This window comes from Phocoena sinus, chromosome 17 (assembly GCF_008692025.1).
Source record: "Phocoena sinus isolate mPhoSin1 chromosome 17, mPhoSin1.pri, whole genome shotgun sequence".
NCBI classification, from domain to species: domain Eukaryota; kingdom Metazoa; phylum Chordata; class Mammalia; order Artiodactyla; family Phocoenidae; genus Phocoena; species Phocoena sinus.
In genome coordinates, this window is record NC_045779.1 from 58,035,606 (window position 1) to 58,057,072 (window position 21,467).

Genomic DNA, 21,467 nt, shown 5'->3' on the forward strand with positions numbered 1-21,467 from the left:
AAGTACTCGACTTTAACAACATCCTATCAGTGAGCAGGCAGTCTGAATTCCAGAGCTCATGTTCTTAGGCTCTCACTATGGTGACTAGACCTTGGTGGACCATTCTTTCAAGGCATTGCTCAATCTGAGTCACTAATATTTTTGTTAGGATTCTTACGTTGAAAAAATCGTTGTAATTTTTTTGATCACTGAAATTTAACTATTGTTTTCTGTTTTGGAGCTATTTTTCTTGGTTTTTGAATCTGAGTTATGCATATTAAAATGAAAAGTTTAGTTTTAATAATTTCCTTTTTATATACTGGGTTGGCCAAAAAGTTCGTTCGGGTTTTTCCATAAGATGTTAAGGAAAATCCAGAATGAACTTTTTGGCCAACTCTATAAAAAAGCTAAAACAGTTTATATGACATTGTAATTATTCTTTCTTTTTAAGAACTCCCTGATAAATTGTCTGACTTCAGAGACATTGTTGGAGATAAGTTTTTCATATATTTTAGCTTCTTCCTCATTCATGGACATACTCAAAATTTCTACTTCTTGAGTAAATTCTGGTTATTTATAAATCTCCCGTCATTCATCTCACTGAAATTGTCAAATTTATTATCATACAATGGAACATGACAGTCTTACATTGGTATTCTCTTATTTATTCCAGCTCCTTTCTCATTTTAATATTGTTTGTATATTTTTACTTAGTTTCCTTGATAAAACTTTATTTTATTGATATATATATTTTTATTGAATATATTATTATTTTCATTTTCCTTCTGTGTTCTAATTCATAATTTTGGCTTTAAAAATATTTTTACTTCCTTTCTTTTCTCAGAGTTGTAGTCTTATTGCATATTTTAATATCTTAAGTTATATCCTTATTTAACATATTTGTATCCTTTCTTTTTATTAATAATAAAGCTATGTACAGCTATAAACTTAATCTAAAGGTTTTGGTATGCTGTGGTATCTTATTTATAATTCTTTTTACCAAAAAATTAACAAGAACACTATAAGCTACCTATATAGTACCATAGGCTACTACCACTCTTACCACTATAACTTGTTACACTCTGTTACCAATATTTTGGCTTCATTTTCTCTTTATTACCCCCAAAGAGTGCTAAATTAATAATAATTGAGAGTGGAGGAGAATCTGTTAAGCTTTTTTTCTTTTTTAGCACTATAGTAGCAAGCAATTAGAATTAGTTTCTTCAAGTTATGGAGTCTTCTGACCTATACACATATACTTTCACAGTTTTTGAAAACTGGAAGAGAGCTTAGACCCAATCCGGTCCAAGAATCCAGAGTTGCTATGAATCCAGAGCTGGTAAATAACCTTCCAGTCAAAATTTTTTTAAAAAATTGAAACCATACAATTTCTAGAGCCAGGGTGAGGCTTTTGAATGAATGACTTAATAGCTTGATAGAGTTGCAAAGAATTTACTTTTAGCAGCTCCAATCTGGAAAACTCCCTCTGGAAATCCATTGATATCTACATTAGAGGGGCATTCTTCTTTGCGGTACGCAGGCCTCTCACTGCCGTGGCCTCTCCCGTTGCGGAGCACAGGCTCCGGACGCGCAGGCTCAGCGGCCATGGCTCACGGGTCCAGCCGCTCTGGGGCATGTGGGATCTTCCCGGACTGGGGCACGAACCCGTGTCCCCTGCATCGGCGGGCGGACTCTCAACCACTGCGCCACCTGGGAAGCCCGGGGCATTCTTTTTTATTATTGAAAGTCACGAGACTATGGACAATTTTCAATTGCTCACGTAAGAGATCAACAAAACGGAAAATCTACAAAACATAATCCATTTGAAACATGATTTGAAAAGCTGATGTTCTGGACGTTCACAGCCTTCCAAATAAAGTACTGGCACAACCCCATGCAAACACAGCTCAGCAGCATGTATAAACTGGCTTGTTTTCTGCACAACTTTCTTCTCTTGCTTTTCCCAGAAATCATGTGGATGCCGAGAATAGATGCATATTCTCCCCAGCTGATATCTAATTAATATTCTGAAATGAGATGGCCTCCCAATCACAAAACACAGTTTTCTCCTTGTACCTTTCCGTATGCCCTGTCAATTTGTTTCTAAAATTTGTAGAGGGGACATGGGAAGCTCTGCACTTGGAGTGAGCAAATCAATCTCCTCCTTTCCTTCTCATTCCTAATAATTAGTCTATGAGTTCAAATCTGGCTTTAGGGTCAGAAGAGAGTGATGTTGTCGGTAAAGGAATTAAGTGGATACTGACAGAAAATCATTTGGAATTTGAGCTGTATTGATGTTGAGCTAATTTTCCTAAAACATTGCTCTCATCATATTAATTCTGTTTTCAAAATTCTTCAGTGGCTCACCTTTGCCATTTCAGTCCTTCACAACCTTTTCCCCACCACGTCAAGCATAGGACATTTTACTGAGCACAGCGGCAAACTGACAAGTATTCTTGTAGCAGAAAGAGGCTGGTTCAGGGGCCCTCTCTGTGGTAGGCCCTACTCAGCTGCACCAAGTGAAGAGAGAGCAATATATTGGAAAACTCTGGCATCCTGCACAAAATGAAAAATTCTTACTGTGGCTTTCAAGTTATTCCACCATTTGCCTGCCAAACTGACTATCAATCTTTTTCTTTTACTACTTCCCTATATGACTCTTCTTCTGGTTCAGCTATTTATTCATTCTATGCAAAATAATCATTGCACCTTAAGGTCTCTGTAACTTTTGCTTATGCCTTTTGATTTACATGGAAAACCCTCTCATTCTCCATAGTCATCAAAACCCTAACCATCATTCAAGACCCCAACCCACAACTCACCTCCTTCCTAAAACCATTTTTGACCATGTCAGAGAAAGCAGGTAGTATTCTCAGATGACTTTTGGGAATTTGGGGGGTCCTCCTGCAGGATATGGGATCTGAGCAAAGCCTTGAAGGACGAGTAGGAATGGAGAGGTGACTAAGAGGGAGATGAGAAGGGCCTTTCAGATGGAGCGCCTTGAATGTAGTCCAGGAGTTAGTACATATCAGCCTTACCTGGAAAGATTTTGAGTTCTTAGGTCAGCAATAGGACAAGAAATCTGTATTCTTAGAAGGAAAAGCCTAAATACAGATCTGAACATGTCACAACCTTGCCTCAAAATCACAAAAAGATCCCTTTGTCCCACAGGATAACATTCAAATCCTTTAGCATTACATGTGACACCGTACACAAGGGTCCCCAAGCCACCTTTCCAGTCTCATTTCCCGTTATTTCTCCAACACACCACACCTACTTTTCCACAAAGGTGCCCCATTCTTTCACTTCTCTCTTTTTGTTCTTGCTCTTATCTCCTTCTGAGAAACTCTTCCTTTCTAGCTAATTCTTACCCCTCCCTCCTGTGGAAAGTCCTTCAGGGCTCCCAGTGGGAGTGGCGTTCTGATCCCCTAGCCCATGACGGCTGTTTTCTATACAGTGAGTGTTAGACAATGGGATCACTGAAGACAGGAACTGTGCTTTGTTTAACTTTGTTTATTTTCGTATACCCTATCCCTGGGATGTGCACAGTAAGGTCTCAATACATCCTGGCTGGATGATTGAATTAACTGTCGATAATACCCCATGCTTTCAGAAGCAAATGCAAATTCAGTCACAGACTACCTCTTACAAACAGTTTACTCCATGGGAGTCAGCATGATTCCCCACAGTTTTTTGGATTGTTCTTATAAGCAGCTTGGATGGTTGCAGAATGCTTCTCAGTTCCCGGGTCTCCATATAACCATGCTGCTTCCAAAGCAAGCCCTTTTTCTTTCCCAGTTAGCTCCTGACTCAGCTGGGCCTGTTGAAGAACCCCTGTGAGACTTCATTTCCTTGACTTAAGCTACAATTTTAGCCCAGCATACACCATCATTCATCACCACCATTCATTGCTAAGACTGAGGCATGCTGCTCATCTGTGTGCAGTCATTCCCTGGGCAAGAAATAATGCACTATTAACACAGCTTTATTATCAGGCCCAAGCTTGGCAGACAGAGCAACATCAGGGGATAATTGGAAGGACAGCTGATTTGTTAGCAAAATGTTGCTTTTTGGCTAATGAATCATTCTGATTTTTGCCCTGACAGCTCAGTAACAAGCTTGAGGACTACTTTGCTTCAGACCATTAAACTTTGACAAACCGGATATTACCTATAGCTAGAGCCGGCGATCTCTGGGGCTTATTGCAATTATGAACCTTATATGCAATTTTTAAAAATCATTAGTTGAGACAAGGTGAGTCTGATGATGGAGGGGCTGGTGACTGACAGTCTCCGTCGCTTTGTTTGCACACAAGGCAATAAACAGCTTCTGGGAGGACTAACCAGTCAGCGGAAGCTCTTTGCTGGGAAGATGTAGTAACAACAATAAAGGTTATTGCACTCAAACAACAGCCCTGTTCGAGAAGGAAAAGATAAGGTTGTCCTTTTGACTTCTATTTTAGAGGCTGGAGGTCTTTGCACAAAGGAGAACTAGACAGAAGTACAGGGAACACACCAGATGGAGAGAAAAACAAGGCAGGTGTCCTACGGCTTGGGTTCTCTTCCTGTGCTTTACTGGACTGTTGGTGCATTCAAGATTATCATACTAAGTGAAGTAAGTCAGACAGAGAAAGACAAATATGATATCGCTTACACGTGGAATCTAAAAAAATGATACAAATGAACTCATTTACTAAACAGAAACAGACTCACAGACATAGAAAATAAATTTATGGTTACCAAAGGGAAACGGGGTGGGAATAAATTAGGAGTATGGGGTTAACATATACACACTACTATATATAACATATACACACTACCATATATAAAATAGATAATTAACCAGGGCCTACTGTATAACACAGGGAATGCTACTCAGTATTCTGCAATAACCTATGTGGAAAAAGAATCTGAAAAAGAATAGATATATGTATATGTACAACTGAATCACTTAGCTGTACACCTGAAGCTAACGCAACATTGAAAATCAACTCTACTCCAATATAAAAGAGATTTTTAAAAAAGAATCTCATTGGAAGGTACATGCCCTTTCTTCTTACTCCTCCCCACTACTCAGAACAGCGATCTCAAAACCAGGTGGATAACATAAATTAGCGGAGCAGAAGGAAGTGGTAAAGACTGTGGTAAAATTACAAGTCAAATAACAGCACATCAGGGGGCCAGATTGTGTCATTTGGTTTACAGACCAAAGTCCAGGTCCTCAGTCTAGAGACCCTTGCAATCTGGCCTGCATCTCTCCTGCCTCCTCTTTTTAGATTTCTTTTGAATCCTCATGCCCCAGTCTAACTGGGATGTTCTTCAAATGTTCCCCACATTTTATCCCAGGAATGGCCTCTCTCGTGTAATTCACTTCTACATGTTCAAATCCTACGCACTCTCTGGATCTTGGTTTCTTTACTTGTCAAATTGGGGGAAAGAGGTGGATTAAATCAAAGTTAAGACCCTTTCTCGTCTTCCGTTCTGTGAGTCTGTGGCATTTTCACCAACCGTGGTTAGTATGTATATGATCTAGTTGCACTCTGGGGCCCTAACCCCATATTCTATTCTGCATCCCCCAGGTGGACACATTGCTGGGAGTCTTGCTGTCATCACAGACGCTGCCCATCTCTTAACTGACCTGACCAGTTTCCTGCTCGGTCTCTTCTCCTTGGGGTTGTCATCGAAACCCCCCTCCAAGCGGCTAACATTTGGATGGCACCGGGCAGGTACAGTTCATCAATTGAGTATTGACACAGAGTAATGCTGCAGAGTCAAACCGAGGATAAAAATGGAAGGGACAGTGCAAAGCCTTGTTTGAAAATCCCTTAGAGGTACGTGGTAATGTGTGTTCTCAATGCTAATTCTGCTAACAGCCAGATTAATGGCGCTACCTCTAACTCCAGTGGGACAACAGGAACACAGACATCACTTTAGCAAACACCCCAGTCCAAGAATCTCAGTGTGCGGTAACAGCCATGATACCATTCATTAAATGACTCGGCATCTGGGAGAGAGGGTGGGGTGAAGTTCTACCATTTTGCAAAGTAAAGCAAAGAGAGTTGGAGAGATTGAAGAACTTCTTATAGGGGCGTTGGGGATAGAATATGGACTTTCCTGCTCACACAGCATTTAGCCATTCAGTGAATGGCTCGGCTGGATATCTTGTTCAATCAGCCATCAACAACAACAAGAAAAGGAGAAGGCGGAGGAAGAAGAGTCAATGAAAGTTTATTTTTCCTCTTTCTTAGATCTGGTTCTTTGACGAGTGATAGCTTGCTCTTGTCTAGGAATGGGCCCAGGTATGATGAGGGTTTACTACCTGGGAAGCTTTTACTGTGGCTCATTTTTACAATCCACCTGGCTCTCCAACACATACTGTCACTCCACTTCTCCTCCTCTGTATTATTCCTTATATCAGCTGGAGGAGTTACTGGCTGAATGTACAAATCATGTGTACAAAGAGGTACAATTCCATATTTTCACACCAGTTGAGAAAATCAATGTGGAGGAGATCTGAGGGCAGAGCTTTGGGCAACATGCTAACACGGCCAGCGTTCACCAAAAGGTGCCAATAGATAGAGACCACAGCTTGTAGGCTGACAATTGTGGATTGTGGTTTTTCAAGTTTAGAATGATAGGAAGTTCTAATTTCATGTCAAACAACTTATCAACACAGGTGTTTTAGATTGCCTTTCCTTTAACACTGAGAGAGAGAGAGAGAGAGAGAGAGAGAGAGAGAGAGAGAGAGAAGGAGGGGTGAGGCAATAAACATCAATAAAAAGACTTGGTGACAATGTGATTTAAGATGCTTTTCAGTCCCTGAATAGGGCTACACTTGGAAAACATGTACCTTTGGCTGAGCACCCATCATTTATCTGCATAAATTTTTACATGTATTTTACCCTTTATGATACCATTGGTCAAAGCTGCTTTGTAAACACAGGGAAGACTCAGAATTTAGAATGCTGCTTGAACTTTCTCATCCTGGTGATGGAAGTCTGTGAGCACTGACACTGTAGAAGACCAGGGCTGTTCAATAGGGCTTTCTGCTTCAAGGGAAATACTGTATAATAGATAATACAGTGTGGTCATGGAGCACTTTAGATGTGGCTAGTTCTACTGAAGAACTGGATTTTTAATTTTACTTATTTTAAATTTAAATAGCCACATGTGATTGATGGCTACCATATCAGGCAGCACCTCCATAGATATATAGGTGAAAATCAACTAGCACAAATCAACTAGCACATGTTTGTTTACATCAAACATGTAACTTCATGGATAACTTTGTTGAGGAAGAAGCTAAGTACAAAAAGTGAGTTTATGTAAAGATAATGGTAATACGTTCACCCCGATGTTCATAGCAACATTATTTCCAATTTCCAAGATATGGAAGCAACCAACAGCTGAGGGGATGAAGATGTAGTATATATATACACATATTTACATACGTATACATACACATACAATGGAATCCTACTCAGCCATAACAAGAATGAAATTTTGCCATTTGCAACAACACGGATGGACTTGGAGGGCATTATGCTAAGTGAAATAAGTCAGACAGAGAAGGACAAATACTCTGTGATATCACTTATATGTGGAATCTAAAAATTACAACAAACTAGTAAATATAACAAAACAGAAGCAGACTCACAGATGTAGAGAACAAACTAGTGGTTACCAGTGGGGAGAGGGAAGCGGGGAGGGGCAAGATAGGGGTAGGGGATTAAGAGCTACAAGCTATTATATATAAAATAAATAAGCTACAAGGATATATTGTACAACACAGGGAATCTAGCCAATATTTTATAATAACTATAAATGGAATATAACCTTTAAAAAGTTTGAATCACTATCTCATACACCTGAAATTTACATAACATTGTACATCAACCACACCTCAATTAAAAGAAAATAGGGTGTTAAGTGGCCAATGAGACAGGGGGCATGTGAATATGGTAAAAATCATGAAAGTGTATGTAAATGACTGAAGTCTGGGAAATAATATGTTACATTGCTCTGCTTTAAAAGGGGGAAGGTCGGAATTATGAAATGTGCCCGACCACTGACTCACAGAATATTTCTAGAGCCTTGTAGGTTTTTAGAACCTATTTACAAGGTTGAGTGAAAGATCAAGGTGAGGTGTAAGGAACTTCTAAGTGAGCAAACATACTTCACTTAGAGGGAAGCCTGAACACTATCTTATCTTTAAATGTTCATGTAAATGTCTACATTCTGACACTTTTTTTCCTTACTCTTGCTTGTAAAATGCAGTTAGAGTGTTGATATACCTTGGAGTTTGTCTCTGTGTTTATAATATGTTGGGTTGGCATATGAAACTCATTTTCATTAAGTCTCTGAAGGATTCCCTTTTTACTATTTTACAGTGCTGGCAAGTTGTAAGTGTTTTATGGCAAAATTAAGAGTTTCTAAACACGTTTTACTCTGTGTCCCATTATTTCATCTCCTAATAAGTTTCAATCATTTTAGCACCTGTTTAAATTAAAATCTCTCAGGAAAACAGCAAGGGTAGGCAGCCATTAATATGCTTTAAAAATTTGCTGAAAATTACTTAGTAATATGGAGCATAATGAACTCAGACACTGGTGTTTTATGAATACAACATTAACGTGTCTCATCTTAGTGCTAAAATCCATCCACACTTTTGCTTTGTGAATCACCGAGTAAGCTAGTGTGAAGCCTCTCTTTTTTTGGGGGGGAATGGAGCATTAATATCTTATGACTCTTGGGGAGGTTAAGGTGATTCACAAATTCTTTGTGTATGTGTGTCTGTGTGCATTTTGAATCCCTAGAGATCCTTGGTGCCCTGCTGTCCATCCTATGTGTCTGGGTGGTGACTGGTGTGTTGGTGTACCTAGCGTATGAACGCCTGCTGTACTCCAATTACCAGATCCAGGCGACCGTGATGATCATTGTTTCGAGCTGTGCGGTGGCAGCGAACATTATGTAAGTCACCCCACACACTGCCCGTGAAGCTTGTCTGGACATAGATTTGTGGGTTTGCTGTTGTTGCTATTGTTTGTTTTTAATTCCTCCACTTGTGAGGATGGTAGAGACCTGACAGAGTGTTCAAATGGCTCTAAGACTGAAAATAGGGCTGGTTGTGCTAGTTTAAGTTACAGTGTGTTTTTTTTTGTTTGTTTTTTTTTTTTGCGTTACGCGGGCCTCTCACTGCTGTGGTCTCTCCCGTTGCGGAGCACAAGCTCTGGACGCGCAGGCTCAGCGGCCATGACTCACGGGCCCTGCTGCTCCGCAGCATGTGGGATCTTCCCGGACCGGGGCACAAACCCATGTCCCCTGCATCGGCAGGCGGACTCTCAACCACTGCGCCACCAGGGAAGCCCCTACAGTGTGTTTTAATATTGGCTTCTAATAGCTACCATTTTGAATGCTTCCTATGTGTCAGAGAATGCGCTGAGATCTTTTGATCTATTTACATTATCAAGCTCAATGTTCACAACACTCATACCATACAGATTAGGAAATTGAAGCTCAGTGAGGTTAAATAAACTGCCAATGAGGCAGTGCAGAGCAGGATTTGAAAACAGACCCACCAAACCCAGAATTGAGCTTCTAGCCACTCTACTCTCTCACACAAATTGATGGTTCCATGTGGGATGTGACCTACTCCTATTCTTTATGTTACATGAACACATTATGAGTTCCCAGAGACCTGGGTTGGAAGAGATAAATTTTATTTACTTCAGTCCCCTTTCTACTTTTGAATTCTCTTTTGCAATATCCCCATAAAGTGGTCATTAGTTTCATATATTTTAACAGAATAATAAGGAATTAATTTCTCTCAAAAGCAGTCTATCTTAGCTTTGCATCATTATGATTGCATGAAAACTCTTAAGCTGTGCTAGCTAAACTCTCTCTTTAGTTTCCATCTCTTGGTCCATTCTCTCATCCAGGCAGTCTTAAATCATTCTTAAGAGGAAATGTGATCATGCCCTGCTGGACATGTGATCCTTGCCATACTGGTCTGGTCTTCCCAAATGAACTATCTGATTGCTCATGACAATGCGGAGCTGAAGCCAGGGCTTTGATTCTTTTTGGTTGATTTGATCTTTCCGATTTGATAGTCTGATTTTGGGCAACGTTACTTTAAACTCTATCTATCTATCCTTCCATCCATCCATCCGTCCATCTACCTACCTACCTATCATCTGTGGTAGTCACAATAATGGTCCCTCAAAGATTTCCACATTCTAATCCTTGGAACCTCTGAATATGTCAACTTACATGGTAAGAGGAACTTTGCAAATGTGGTTAAGGATGGATCTTGAGAAGGGGAGACTATCCTGAATTATCCAGATAGGCCCAATGTAACCACAAAAGTCCTTATAAGAGGGAAGTATGAGGTCAGAGGGGAGAGAAGATGCTGCATTGCCGGCTTTGAAGATGTAAGTGACCTCTAGAAGCTGGAAAAGGTAAGAAAATGAATTCTCCCCTAGAGCCTCCAGAAGGAATGCAGTCCTGCATACTCATTTTAGACTTCTGACTTCCAGAACCGTAAGATAATAAATTTATGTTGTTCTAAGCCACAAAGGCTTTGTGGTAATTTGTTACAGCAGCAATAGAAAACCATCCACGTATCACCTGTCTATCTTGCAATGTAACATGATACGTTCAATGAGGTAGGTTCACGAATGGAAGAAGACAGTGACGAAGAATGGCATTTTAAACAGCGTTGTTTTGTTTTTGTTTTCTGAGAGCGGGCACAAAGGAATCCCTGGAATTAGAGGGTAGTCTGGGCACAAAGGAATCCCTGGAATTAGAGGGTAGTCTGAGCGTGTGTACTTTGAATAAGTTCCTCCAGGCACTTTCATGTCCTTAGCTTGTACCTGCCTCAGTTCCTCATCCCTTAGTTTGGGACCCATTGCTCAAAATCTCTAAGCTAAACAATTAGAAGAGTGGTATCTGATCTGCTGTCACTGACTAGATCACTATTTCTACCCAGTTAACTTGAAAATGTGTTTCATATTGGCCCTGGGAGAAAAAGTATGGGAAGATCAATGCAAATCTATCACTACTAGGAGACAAATAAGCCAGACCACATGTCCTGCTGACTGGGAGTCAATACCATCATCTTTGCATAAGAAGAACAATATGTCCCCAGGGCGGCAGGAACAATAAAAATGTTAATAATTTCCCGAGTCATATGTCACATAGGTTGTGTGTATGCCGCATAAAGATGAAGAATGCACCCGGTTAACTACCGCATAAATCTGGCACCTTGATGATCGAGTGTGACTTTCGAAATAGATACCATCCAAATTTCCTTTTTACTACCACTGCTTTCGAACTTCGACCCTAATACTACATGTGCTTTTCATGCTTACAAAGACCAGGGAATTGAAAAGCATTGACTTCCCTGTGCAAGCAGGAAGTTATTTATGGATAAGGATACTGAGTGACTCGAATGTTTACTCCCAGAACTGGGATCACAGGTTTCAAGTTCTGCTAGATGCTGTATTGTCTGACCACAGAGATATCAGAACCATAATTTGGGAATAAATCTATTCCTTGGGAGCCCAAAATCAAGGTAGAAAGTTCTAACAGAAGTTGCTACGGGATTCTCGGATGAAGATTACGGACAGCGCCTTAAGGCTAAGTTTTTCTCTGCCTGCAACATTTCCTAGCCTATTAACTAGCCTATTTAACTCTAGTATAACCTTTCAAATCCAACTCAATTGCCTTGTCTAACTAAATCAGAGTCCCCTGTTGTACTATCTGTAGCACCAGTTCTTAATAGACTTAGTATAATTAGAATTTTCCATTTATGTGTGTCTTTCTAAAATCTCTGCCATCTCCATCATACTTAAAGCTACAATGGGGGAGGGACTACGTCTATTTTCACCTTTATGCCCCAAGCATTTAATAGTGCCTGGCATATAAGAATCCCTAAGTAAGTTTTCTTTTTAAATACAAAATGAGTAAAAGAATGGATAACAATGTGATGAGCATACATGGCAGACCTAGAAAGAAAGTCTATTAACTTCTTTCTAGGTCTGCCATGTATGCTAGGCATGTTAGGTTGTCTGAAGAACTTTAAATGGTAACTCCTAATTGAGGGTGAATTTCTGCCCAAACACTGACAATCTAAAAACTGTAAATTATGTAATGTTCACATCTTGGTGGATAGCAGTCTCTCTGCTTTGTGATGATGGCCTGAGATTTAACAGACACCTACCTGCAAATAGACTGGGATACATGGTACTGAAAAATTATTTTTTTAAACCTTTGTTCCAAAAGGTACAGAAAGCATTTCTAGGCAAAACATTAGAGATATTACTCCTGGACTTCCCTGGTGGCGCAGTGGTTAAGAATCCGCCTGCCAATGCAGGGGACATTGGTTCGAGCCCTGGTCCGGGAAGATCCCATATGCCGTGGAGCAACTAAGCCCGCGTGCCACAACTACGGAGCCTGCGCTCTAGAGCCCATGAGACACAACTACTGAGCCTGCGTGCTGCAACTACTGAAGCCCATGTGCCTAGAGCCTGTGCTCTGCAACAAGAGAAGCCACCACAACAAGGAGCCTGCGCACCACAATGAAGAAAGCCCGTGCACAGCGACGAAGACCCAACACAGCCAAAAATAAATAAATATATTAAAAAAAAAAAAGAGAGAGAGATTACTCCTAAAGTTGTGGATAAACAGAATCAGGTACATAATTTATAGGGCCCACTATTAGTCTCTTTGACTTGGATTGGAGCTGTTAAATTATGCAATATGTTATATATACATATAACATTTATATACATTGTAATACATTAATATATTTCAGTCTCTTGATAAATAGCACAGTACTCTCATCATTGGCCATTAGGGAATTATTCAAATTTCCAATTCTCATGGAAATGAACAAAATTAAGTAAAATAAAAGATTAAAAAATCCAACTTTGAAGAAGTTCACTACTTATTTTGTTTTATTGTTTTCTGCTGCTTTTTTGCATTTGAAACCAGCACATTAATTAAGCTCCCACCAAAGCTCAGCTTTAAGCCTAGCTCAGTGCCTGACATTCAGTAGACCCTCAATAAATATTTCCCCTCCTCATTGTCAAATACTTGGCATTTACCTAAGAGGTGATGGTTTCCAGTTTTAAAATGAAACAGAGTAGTATTAATTAGATGGAAAAGAAAACTGAGGTGAATCTTCATTGTCTATCCTTGTGTGAACTTTTTTAAATTCCATGATACCCTTGTGTTCAAAATTAGTTCAAAATAGTCCACTATAAAGCATTAATGTTTCAACTCTTTGCCATTTTGGGTAATACATGCTGTCGTCAACTCCCCATTGTGCCGCACAGATTTTTAAGGGTTAGTCTCGTGGGCCAAGGACATTGCTTTTTCTTCCAGACTAAGTGTGATTTTGCACCAGAGACACCCTGGCCACAATCACAAAGAAGTGCAAGCTAATGCCAGTGTCAGAGCTGCTTTTGTACATGCCCTTGGAGATCTATTTCAGAGCATCAGTGTGTTAACCAGTGCACTTATTATCTACTTTAAGGTGAGTATGTTTGAGTTTACTCACTGTCTTAGTGATTTTATAGATTAGGTGGTACAGAAGCTGACCCTCCATTATTAACTTAAATGAGGGTGGACAGCCGGTTTGCCTACACAAACTACTTTACAAGGTTTAAACAAAGAAACTTTCAAAGCTTGAAACCTTAGACTTTCCAAATTCCTAAGAGCTATGTCTTAACTGTAGGGCTGCCCGTCTTTCAAGAAAGTAGTTCCTTCTGTTCTGTGGTTAAGATGGATTGCAATGGAACCATGAATAACTTAGGGTTCTTGGGTTGTAATCAACAGAAAAGGTCTGTAGCTCACTTAAGCCAAAAGTAGACTCATTGGCTGAAATTTATTGGATGTACTCCTCTACAGAAATCAAGGTAGAATAAAGAGCAACTTTTGGTATCTAGACTTCAGAAACTATCCAACTTCTGTCCCAGGCACCATGATGAAATGAATGTGACTCAACTAATCTTTTTCCTGTTCTTGTCACTCTGCTGAAGACTCATATTTCTGGGAAATGGAGCCCAATTGACATAGGTTGGGTCTTGTATCTGCTGTTTGGCTGGGGAGGGTAGAGCACCTGACTGACTCTCCCACCATGGGAGACAGGTAACTTATTTCCAAGAAGTCAGGGTGTCAGTTGAAACTTGGAATAGATCCTGAGTGGGCCTCTGACCCCAAACAAATATTCACTACAAATCTCTATTTGGTAATACCAAGAACCAACAGAGTTGGGTAAGCGCGGAGGTAGGGGGGTAATGGAGGAGAGGAGTGTATAGCTCTGTCTGTTCACATCACGACTGCCCAGTTAGCAAGGACTCTATTATTTTTAGTGGAAAATGAAAACATGTAAATAAAAATTACAAAGACATGTCTGAATTCAGTTGGGCAAATCCTCACTAAAAGCTTTAAGTTTAAGACCAAATCGTTCATAATTGTAGGGCGAGTGAAGTTTGAGAGTACTCTTACCAAGGTTATTCTTGCCGGGTTTCTTAGAAGTAATGAGGAACAAATTTTTCTGTGGCACCAGAACTTCATCACGGGCAGAACAGCAGGTGTCTTACCCTGAGGCCAAGGGCTCCAGCGGTGAGAGAGCACGATAATGAGGCCTCAGTACATATTCTTTGGACTGTATCAAAGGTGCCTGCCTTGAGTGTGTGTCATATTTAAGAGGGAAAGAAGTAAACTAACCCAGTCTGCCAAGACCAAGCTCTGGCTATACCTTGGTTACATTGCAACCTCTGAACAAATGATATCCTTTCTTTTCATCATAATTAAGGATGAAAAGTCATTGAATGTTGCACAAATGTGTGCATATTTTCATCACATTCTCTGTACTTCTATTAATTTGAGAGAAGCTAAATCAGGCCTTTTGAGAGCGCACTCAAGGATATCTCTCTTTTTACTTCTTAAATTGTGGGGAGAGCATGTCCGTCCTATGGTCTCCCTTTCTTGAGTCACTGAGAGTTGAAAGCTTAGAAGAAGGACTGAGTCTTCAGGAAGTCTTGCCTCTGAGTTGGAGTTCAGTGTCAGGAGGGTGAATGGGTGACAGGGAGGGAAGGAAGCGTGAGGGTTTACTTATTTGATCCATCAGACTTTCCGCATGGGAGGCCTGGATTCAATTAACTGAAATCCCCATATTTTCTAGCCAGACTATAAAATGGCTGACCCGATCTGCACATTTGTCTTTTCCATCCTGGTTCTGGCCAGCACCATCACTATCTTAAAGGACTTCTCCATCTTACTCATGGAAGGTAGGAATGATTTTCTTATTATTCCCAGCATTTGTGTTTTCTCTTCCTTATAATCACAAAAGGGAATGGCCTCAAGGCATGCTCACTGTGAGTTTGCATTATAGGGAAAGTGTAAACTTACAAGAAATTTTTGTGAAAAAAAATATGATTTTTATTCAAATGGGAATACATAAATAAAAAGGATTGGCTTCTGTTTTCTTCAGCAACTGTTAAATGATATGGCATAGTATAAAAACAATAAGTACAAACACCAGAATGAGTGATTCAGTGAGGGAGATACAGAAAAAATATAAAGTTATCCCTAAATATGTGGCAAATACCTAAGAAATATTGAATAAATCTATCCCTCAGGCAGCATTATAGCTACTATGAAGGACTTGCCTAAAACGCTCATTAGACTAGGCCAGCAGTTCTCAGACAGTGGCATCAGAACCACTTGGAGGGTCTGATAAAACACAGACTGCTGGGCCCACCCAACAGTTCCTGAGACAGTAGGCCTGGGGCGAGGCCTAAGAATCTGAATTTTAACAAGACGTTGCCGCTGCTGGGCAGAGGCCCGTACTTTGAGAACCACTGGACTAGTCTCTTCATACCCCTGAAAGGGTTCTTCCATGAGGACACTGGGAGTGGCGCTTAGAAAATTCAATCACAACCAGATTGACCACAGTGAAACAGAAAACGGAGTCAAACATCACTGAGTAACAAGTGAATGTCCTCGCTCAGAAGGGGACAATATTTGGTTTGTCAAGTCACAGATGCATCCACTTCCTTTTCTGAGGGCCAAGCACTGAGCTGCAGCTGTTACTGCTGTTACAGAACTTACTGACTTGAAGGTGGAGAAAAGACAAATGTGTGTACAATGTGAGATGACTACATTCCACTTTATCTCTCAGTACAGACGTTCTCTCCTGATTATCTTTTTTTTATTTAAGCAAAAATGTAACTAATTATTGAAACTGGCAGGTAACTCCTATCTGGAAGATGCTTAATTTTTAAATTAGGTTTTCAAATTAGGTTAGCATAAAATAAAATAATACTTGTACTTGGTAAAATTTTTTTAAAAAAGATGGAAAGGTATAAAATGATAAGAAGAAGTCTCTCCATTTTTCTACCTTTGAATTCTCAGTCCCATTATTCAGGAGTAACACCTACTAATAAGTTGACATATATCTTTCCAAAAATATCTATGCATTTACACATATATGTACATGCAATATACATATATACATGTGTGTATAAGTGTGTGTATATATATATATAGTGCATGTGTCTTTTTTACACAAACTAGGATTACATACATATTTTGTTCTGCACCTTACCTTTTTCAACTGGAGATCTTTCCATTTTAGTACATACATAGATACACCTCATTCTTTTTCATGGATACAAAGTATTCTATTCTACTGTAAGCACGTATCGCAATACCTGCTTATTGACAGACATTACAAATAATGCTGCAATTATATTTTTAGCAATTGTATATCTAATTATTCCTAGATAATAATATTCCTAGATAATAATCTAATAATTCCTAGAAGTGTATTGCTGTTTCAGAAGTTATGTGCCTTTTCAAATTTGATAGATATTGCCCTTTCTACCAAAGATACCATATCAATTTCTTTCTTACCAACAGCGTATGAGAGTGTTCATTTCCTCACATCGTCACCATCACTGGGTATTGTCAAACTGTTGATTCTCTTCTAATCTGATAGGTGAATATTATCTTACTGATTCCATACACAAGTCTTTAATTATGAAGAATACTGAGTGATTTTTCATATACTTATTATGAGTGAGTTTTCATGTACTTATTAGCCTGGGTAATTATTTTTTTGAAAACGAATCTGGGTATTTTCCTGGATACATTAATATTTTTGCAGGCTCTCCCCCAGAAAGAAAAAGCTTTCTAAGGTGTGATGAAACATTGAGGCCAATGGGAACATATCCTTTTGCTTGTCAATATTATTTCATAGAGAAAAATAAGTAACAGTGGACTCGCATTCTCCATAAAAGTCAAGTGATAAAGAAGGCAAGAGAAAAAGAGGTAGTGGGATCATGAGTTCATCTCAAGGGTCCTAGATGAATGACAGCAGGTCTTCAAAGGGTCAGATGAAACTCTCCAGAGATGACACGCTGGGCATAATAGTCAACTTTGGGCTACAGTACGTGGAGTCTAGCATTTGCATGACACTCCAACGCAGAGCACGTACCTTAGAATCTGACATGCCACTTACCTATGTGGCCTTAGCAATTCTTCTTAACCCCTCTGACTCCCACTTTCTTCTCCAGTCAAACAGGAGTTGTAACACTCATTAACTAGCTCTTAAAGTTCTTATGACTATTAAATAAAATAATCACTATAAATAAAGTGCTCAATACAAACCTTGACGTGCAGCTTCTCAATAAAGGTGTTATTACTATGATGACGTAACACTTTCACCCACGACTCCATGCACATTCTATGGCTAATCTGAGACAAGAACTTCTTTGTTTCTAGTACCCTGAGCTTTGTGCAGCTCACAGAGTAAAAAACCGTGTTGACAAGTTCTATGAAATATGAAGTGGGACTAAACTAAACTCAAACTGTAGTAAATTTTAAGTTAGCCTCAAGGAGGAAATCCCCATGAGCAAGGTTCTTAAATCCTGAAAAAGGAGAGTTAAGGATTCCCTATTCCTTTTAAGTACGTGGTTCTCTACTAGCTGCTCATTACAGTCATCTGGGAAGCTTTTAAAAAATACTTATACCCAGGCCCTAGACCCAGAGATTTTGATTTAATAGGGGCTGGCTTTGATGTTTTTCAACATGCAGCCAAGCTTGAGAACCACCGTAAGGTAGAGCTGCCCAGTAGCTGGTAAATATTAGTGGAATGGTCCTCTACCTTGACTCAGTTAGAATCACCAAATGAGCTAAGCAAATACTGATGCTGGGTCTTATCCCCAGAGAATCTGACTTAATTGGTCTTGGGTGTAACCCAACAAATCATTTTAGAAATTTCTACATTTCCTGATCATTTTAGAAATCATCAGGATTTCTAAAACTCCCCGGTGACACTAACGTGTATCCCAGGGCAAGAGCCGCTATGAAAGCGTATAGATTTCAGAGCCTCATCCACAGAAATGTTCTTCAGGAGCATTTTAATGGAGCCGAGGCATATTTATTTTTAACAAACACACCAGGTGTTTGTGATGTATGTATACAATTGAAGTGGAAGCTAAAAAGTGTTTATCCTTAGAAATCTCTTCTACAGCATCCTCTCTGGATCAACTTTAGTTGACAAGGATTTACCTATTGCATCAAATGGCTTTACCACGTCTGCACTAGTTGAGTTGATTTTTTTTTAATTCTTATATCAAACCGATGTCTTCTATGATTTTAACCAACCATTGACTCAGGCCCTTACACTTTCATATCCTGTCATCTTCTATGTGACAATCCTTGCAATGTTTGAAAACAGTAATCCTACTTCCCTTAGCCTTCTCATCTCGAGGCTAGAGATACCCCAGTTCCTTCAGCCCCAAAGAATAGGTGATTGGCTGCCAGACTTCCCACCTTCCTGTGTGTCCCACACTGTTCCTTTAGAAACAAGGATGAAAGTCAAACTACTACATTCTGTGGCCCTAATATTAAACCCTAAGATACCGAAAATAATAGAAATTCTACAGACTGAATAATGAGATGGTATTACAACATTAGGATCCCCTATTAACACCGTTCACTAAGTGACCTGTTGGATAACTAACACTTGGATAGCAGTAGAGTTTTCAAAGGACAGATTATTTTCTGAGATATTTTCAGAGTCCCCAAAGGACTCTGTTAACTACATATTGTTCTTATCATCCCTATTTTACTACAAATGTTCTAAGGATCAGACAAGTTCCAAGAGTTGGGTAGATTCACAACAGTTGTAGTCAGATGCCAACCCGCGATAATCTGATACCAAATCCCATGTGACTTCCTTTTGCTTTCCAGATAATTTCAAAGATAACTGGGTAAACCATACACTCTGAAAATGAAGGGTGATGACTGCTGTTGATGATTGCCTAGTAAAACCTGCAAATATTCTTTGTGAACCTGTGATTGATGGTAAAACCTCTGAAATAGTCGGGTGAATCTGCTTTGTAAATATTTGAAATAAGAAACCATAAATGGAGAGGGCAAGTTAGTAATTTACTAAGGGCTTTCTGTCCTCGATTGGCCATTGCACTGAGCTGTATTTAGTGAGATAACAGCAGCCTCCCACTCTGTCCTCTTGGCAGGTGTGCCAAAGAACCTGAGTTACAATGGTGTGAAGGAGCTCGTTTTAGCGGTGGATGGGGTGGTGTCTGTGCACAGCTTGCACGTCTGGTCGCTAACAATGAACCAAGTGATTCTCTCAGCTCACGTTACTGCAGGTCAGTGAGTTTTGTAAACACCCTGGACGAAATTCAGTCCTTGTCCTGTAAAGTCTGTAGTTTCCCTCCTTTTGGTAGAGGAGCCCTTTTGTCTGTTGCCCCTGCCAAAACAACTGTAAAGTGTTTTGCGTGACCAAGGGCCTTTGAAAATCGTCCCCCTTGCCAGTGCCGTCGTGGCAACAGTGATACTTATGACAACCCTGGAGGCCGACTGCAGAGGGTTAGAGAGTAGAACAAAAGGCTAAAAGGCCACCCAAACTTCAAGGCCTTAAACTCTGTTTGACTTGATGTCCTATCGGTCAAATAAGAGGAAGAATTTAAGAAGAAATCTTCATTGAGTATCTTTGGTGTGTAAGATGCTTTGCCTATCACCAAAAAGAGAAAGATGGTCCCATCCTTAAGGTTCTAAAAAGTTAAAAGATACTCTAGTCAGAATTAATGGTGGTTCCTTTACTGAATGGTTAGAAATTCTGTAACCATGTGAGATAACTCTTAGGATTTGGGGTTTATCCCCAAAACTACTTTTTCAAGTAGAAGGTGATTTTGTTCGTGATACATCCTAGGGCTGAGAAAATGGGCACTGCCTCGGGAGACAGCTCAGGCTAAGGATGACATATTAGGCTTCTAAGAAATAACTCATGAAGTTACTTAGAGGCAGAGAACAGAAGAGTCATTTGAGGACTGTGCTTTCTCAGACATCCTCAGCTTTGCTGAGAAGCATGGATGGGGCTGCAGGAAATTTACAGCCTCTACTACACCAATATTTCACTGCAAACGGAAGAATCTAGTAAACAATCAGGTTACTACGGAGGGAACTTTACAGCCTCCTGATACCTTTGGGGACAAGAGAAAAGATGGCAGTGAGGTCTGCTGCTCTAAATGCTTCCTGGCTCTTGTCACTATCCTTGATATAAATTCTGATTAGCTATAAGGGTGGCAACCCAGAGAACCCAGGGAACTGGTGAGCAGGGCTGTATAAGAAATAATAGTTTTGACTTGGCTTTTTCATGGCTTATCTCCACTTTCATAGTCAGCTCCTAGGAGCGCCAGACTCCAGAGAGGCTGTGGGCGAGAAGAGTTCCCAGAGTGACGGGGTGCTTTGCAGCACTAGGATATCCCCTGTCTTGTCTGTGTGAATGTAGCTGATTGTCAGAGCCATCATGGTTCCTTCTGAGTGCACTGCCTGTGCCCCACCCCACCAGATCAAAGACAAAAGCTGGAGATGCGACGTCGCCCGTGTGTACAAATCAGTGCCAATCTCACTGTGATTCTTTATCAACAGCAGCCAGCCGGGACAGCCAGGTGGTTCGGAGAGAAATTGCGAAAGCCCTCAGCAATAGCTTTCCTGTGCACTCACTCACCATTCAGATGGAACCTCTAGCCGACCAAGACCCCGATTGCCGTTTCTGTGAAGATCCCCTGGACTAGCTCAGTCGCACTGCCAGCTCCCCAAGTTCGATGGGCCACTACGTGCTGCTCTGCAGTTCCTAAGAAACCAAAGGAAGAAGTTTGAGAAATTCATGATACAGTTCAATGCACGTTTTATCCTTCTTCATTTAGCTCCAGCCTCCATGAATGAAAATGCGTTTAGATTCATCAGTCCATTGGATTATCAACCCATCTGTAGCTGTGTTCAATTCCAGGAATGTGTGTATAGATTATTCCCGACTCGGGGGTTGGGGGGGGGGGGCTGAAATAACAGCTGTTTGTAACCACAGGTGATAAAAAGTTCACCTCCTTTCAATAATGCAGCCCGAGGCTGAGTGGGTAAAGCTGAACTCACGAAAGTCCTATCAAGAAT

General features: G+C 40.2%; 1 protein-coding gene across 1 annotated transcript in view; it reads left to right on the forward strand.

Moving 5' to 3' along the window:
• The window catches only part of SLC30A8 (solute carrier family 30 member 8), a 35,387-nt gene extending 14,141 nt beyond the window's left edge, over positions 1 to 21,246 (forward strand). Inside the window, exons 3-8 of the mRNA XM_032610270.1 lie at positions 5,558 to 5,704; positions 8,795 to 8,948; positions 13,365 to 13,515; positions 15,169 to 15,274; positions 19,532 to 19,666; positions 20,949 to 21,246. Coding sequence (XP_032466161.1) covers positions 5,558 to 5,704; positions 8,795 to 8,948; positions 13,365 to 13,515; positions 15,169 to 15,274; positions 19,532 to 19,666; positions 20,949 to 21,094 — 839 coding nt within the window. The 3' untranslated portion in view covers positions 21,095 to 21,246. The remainder of the gene's footprint in view (positions 1 to 5,557; positions 5,705 to 8,794; positions 8,949 to 13,364; positions 13,516 to 15,168; positions 15,275 to 19,531; positions 19,667 to 20,948) is intronic.
• The last annotated feature ends 221 nt before the right edge of the window (positions 21,247 to 21,467 follow it).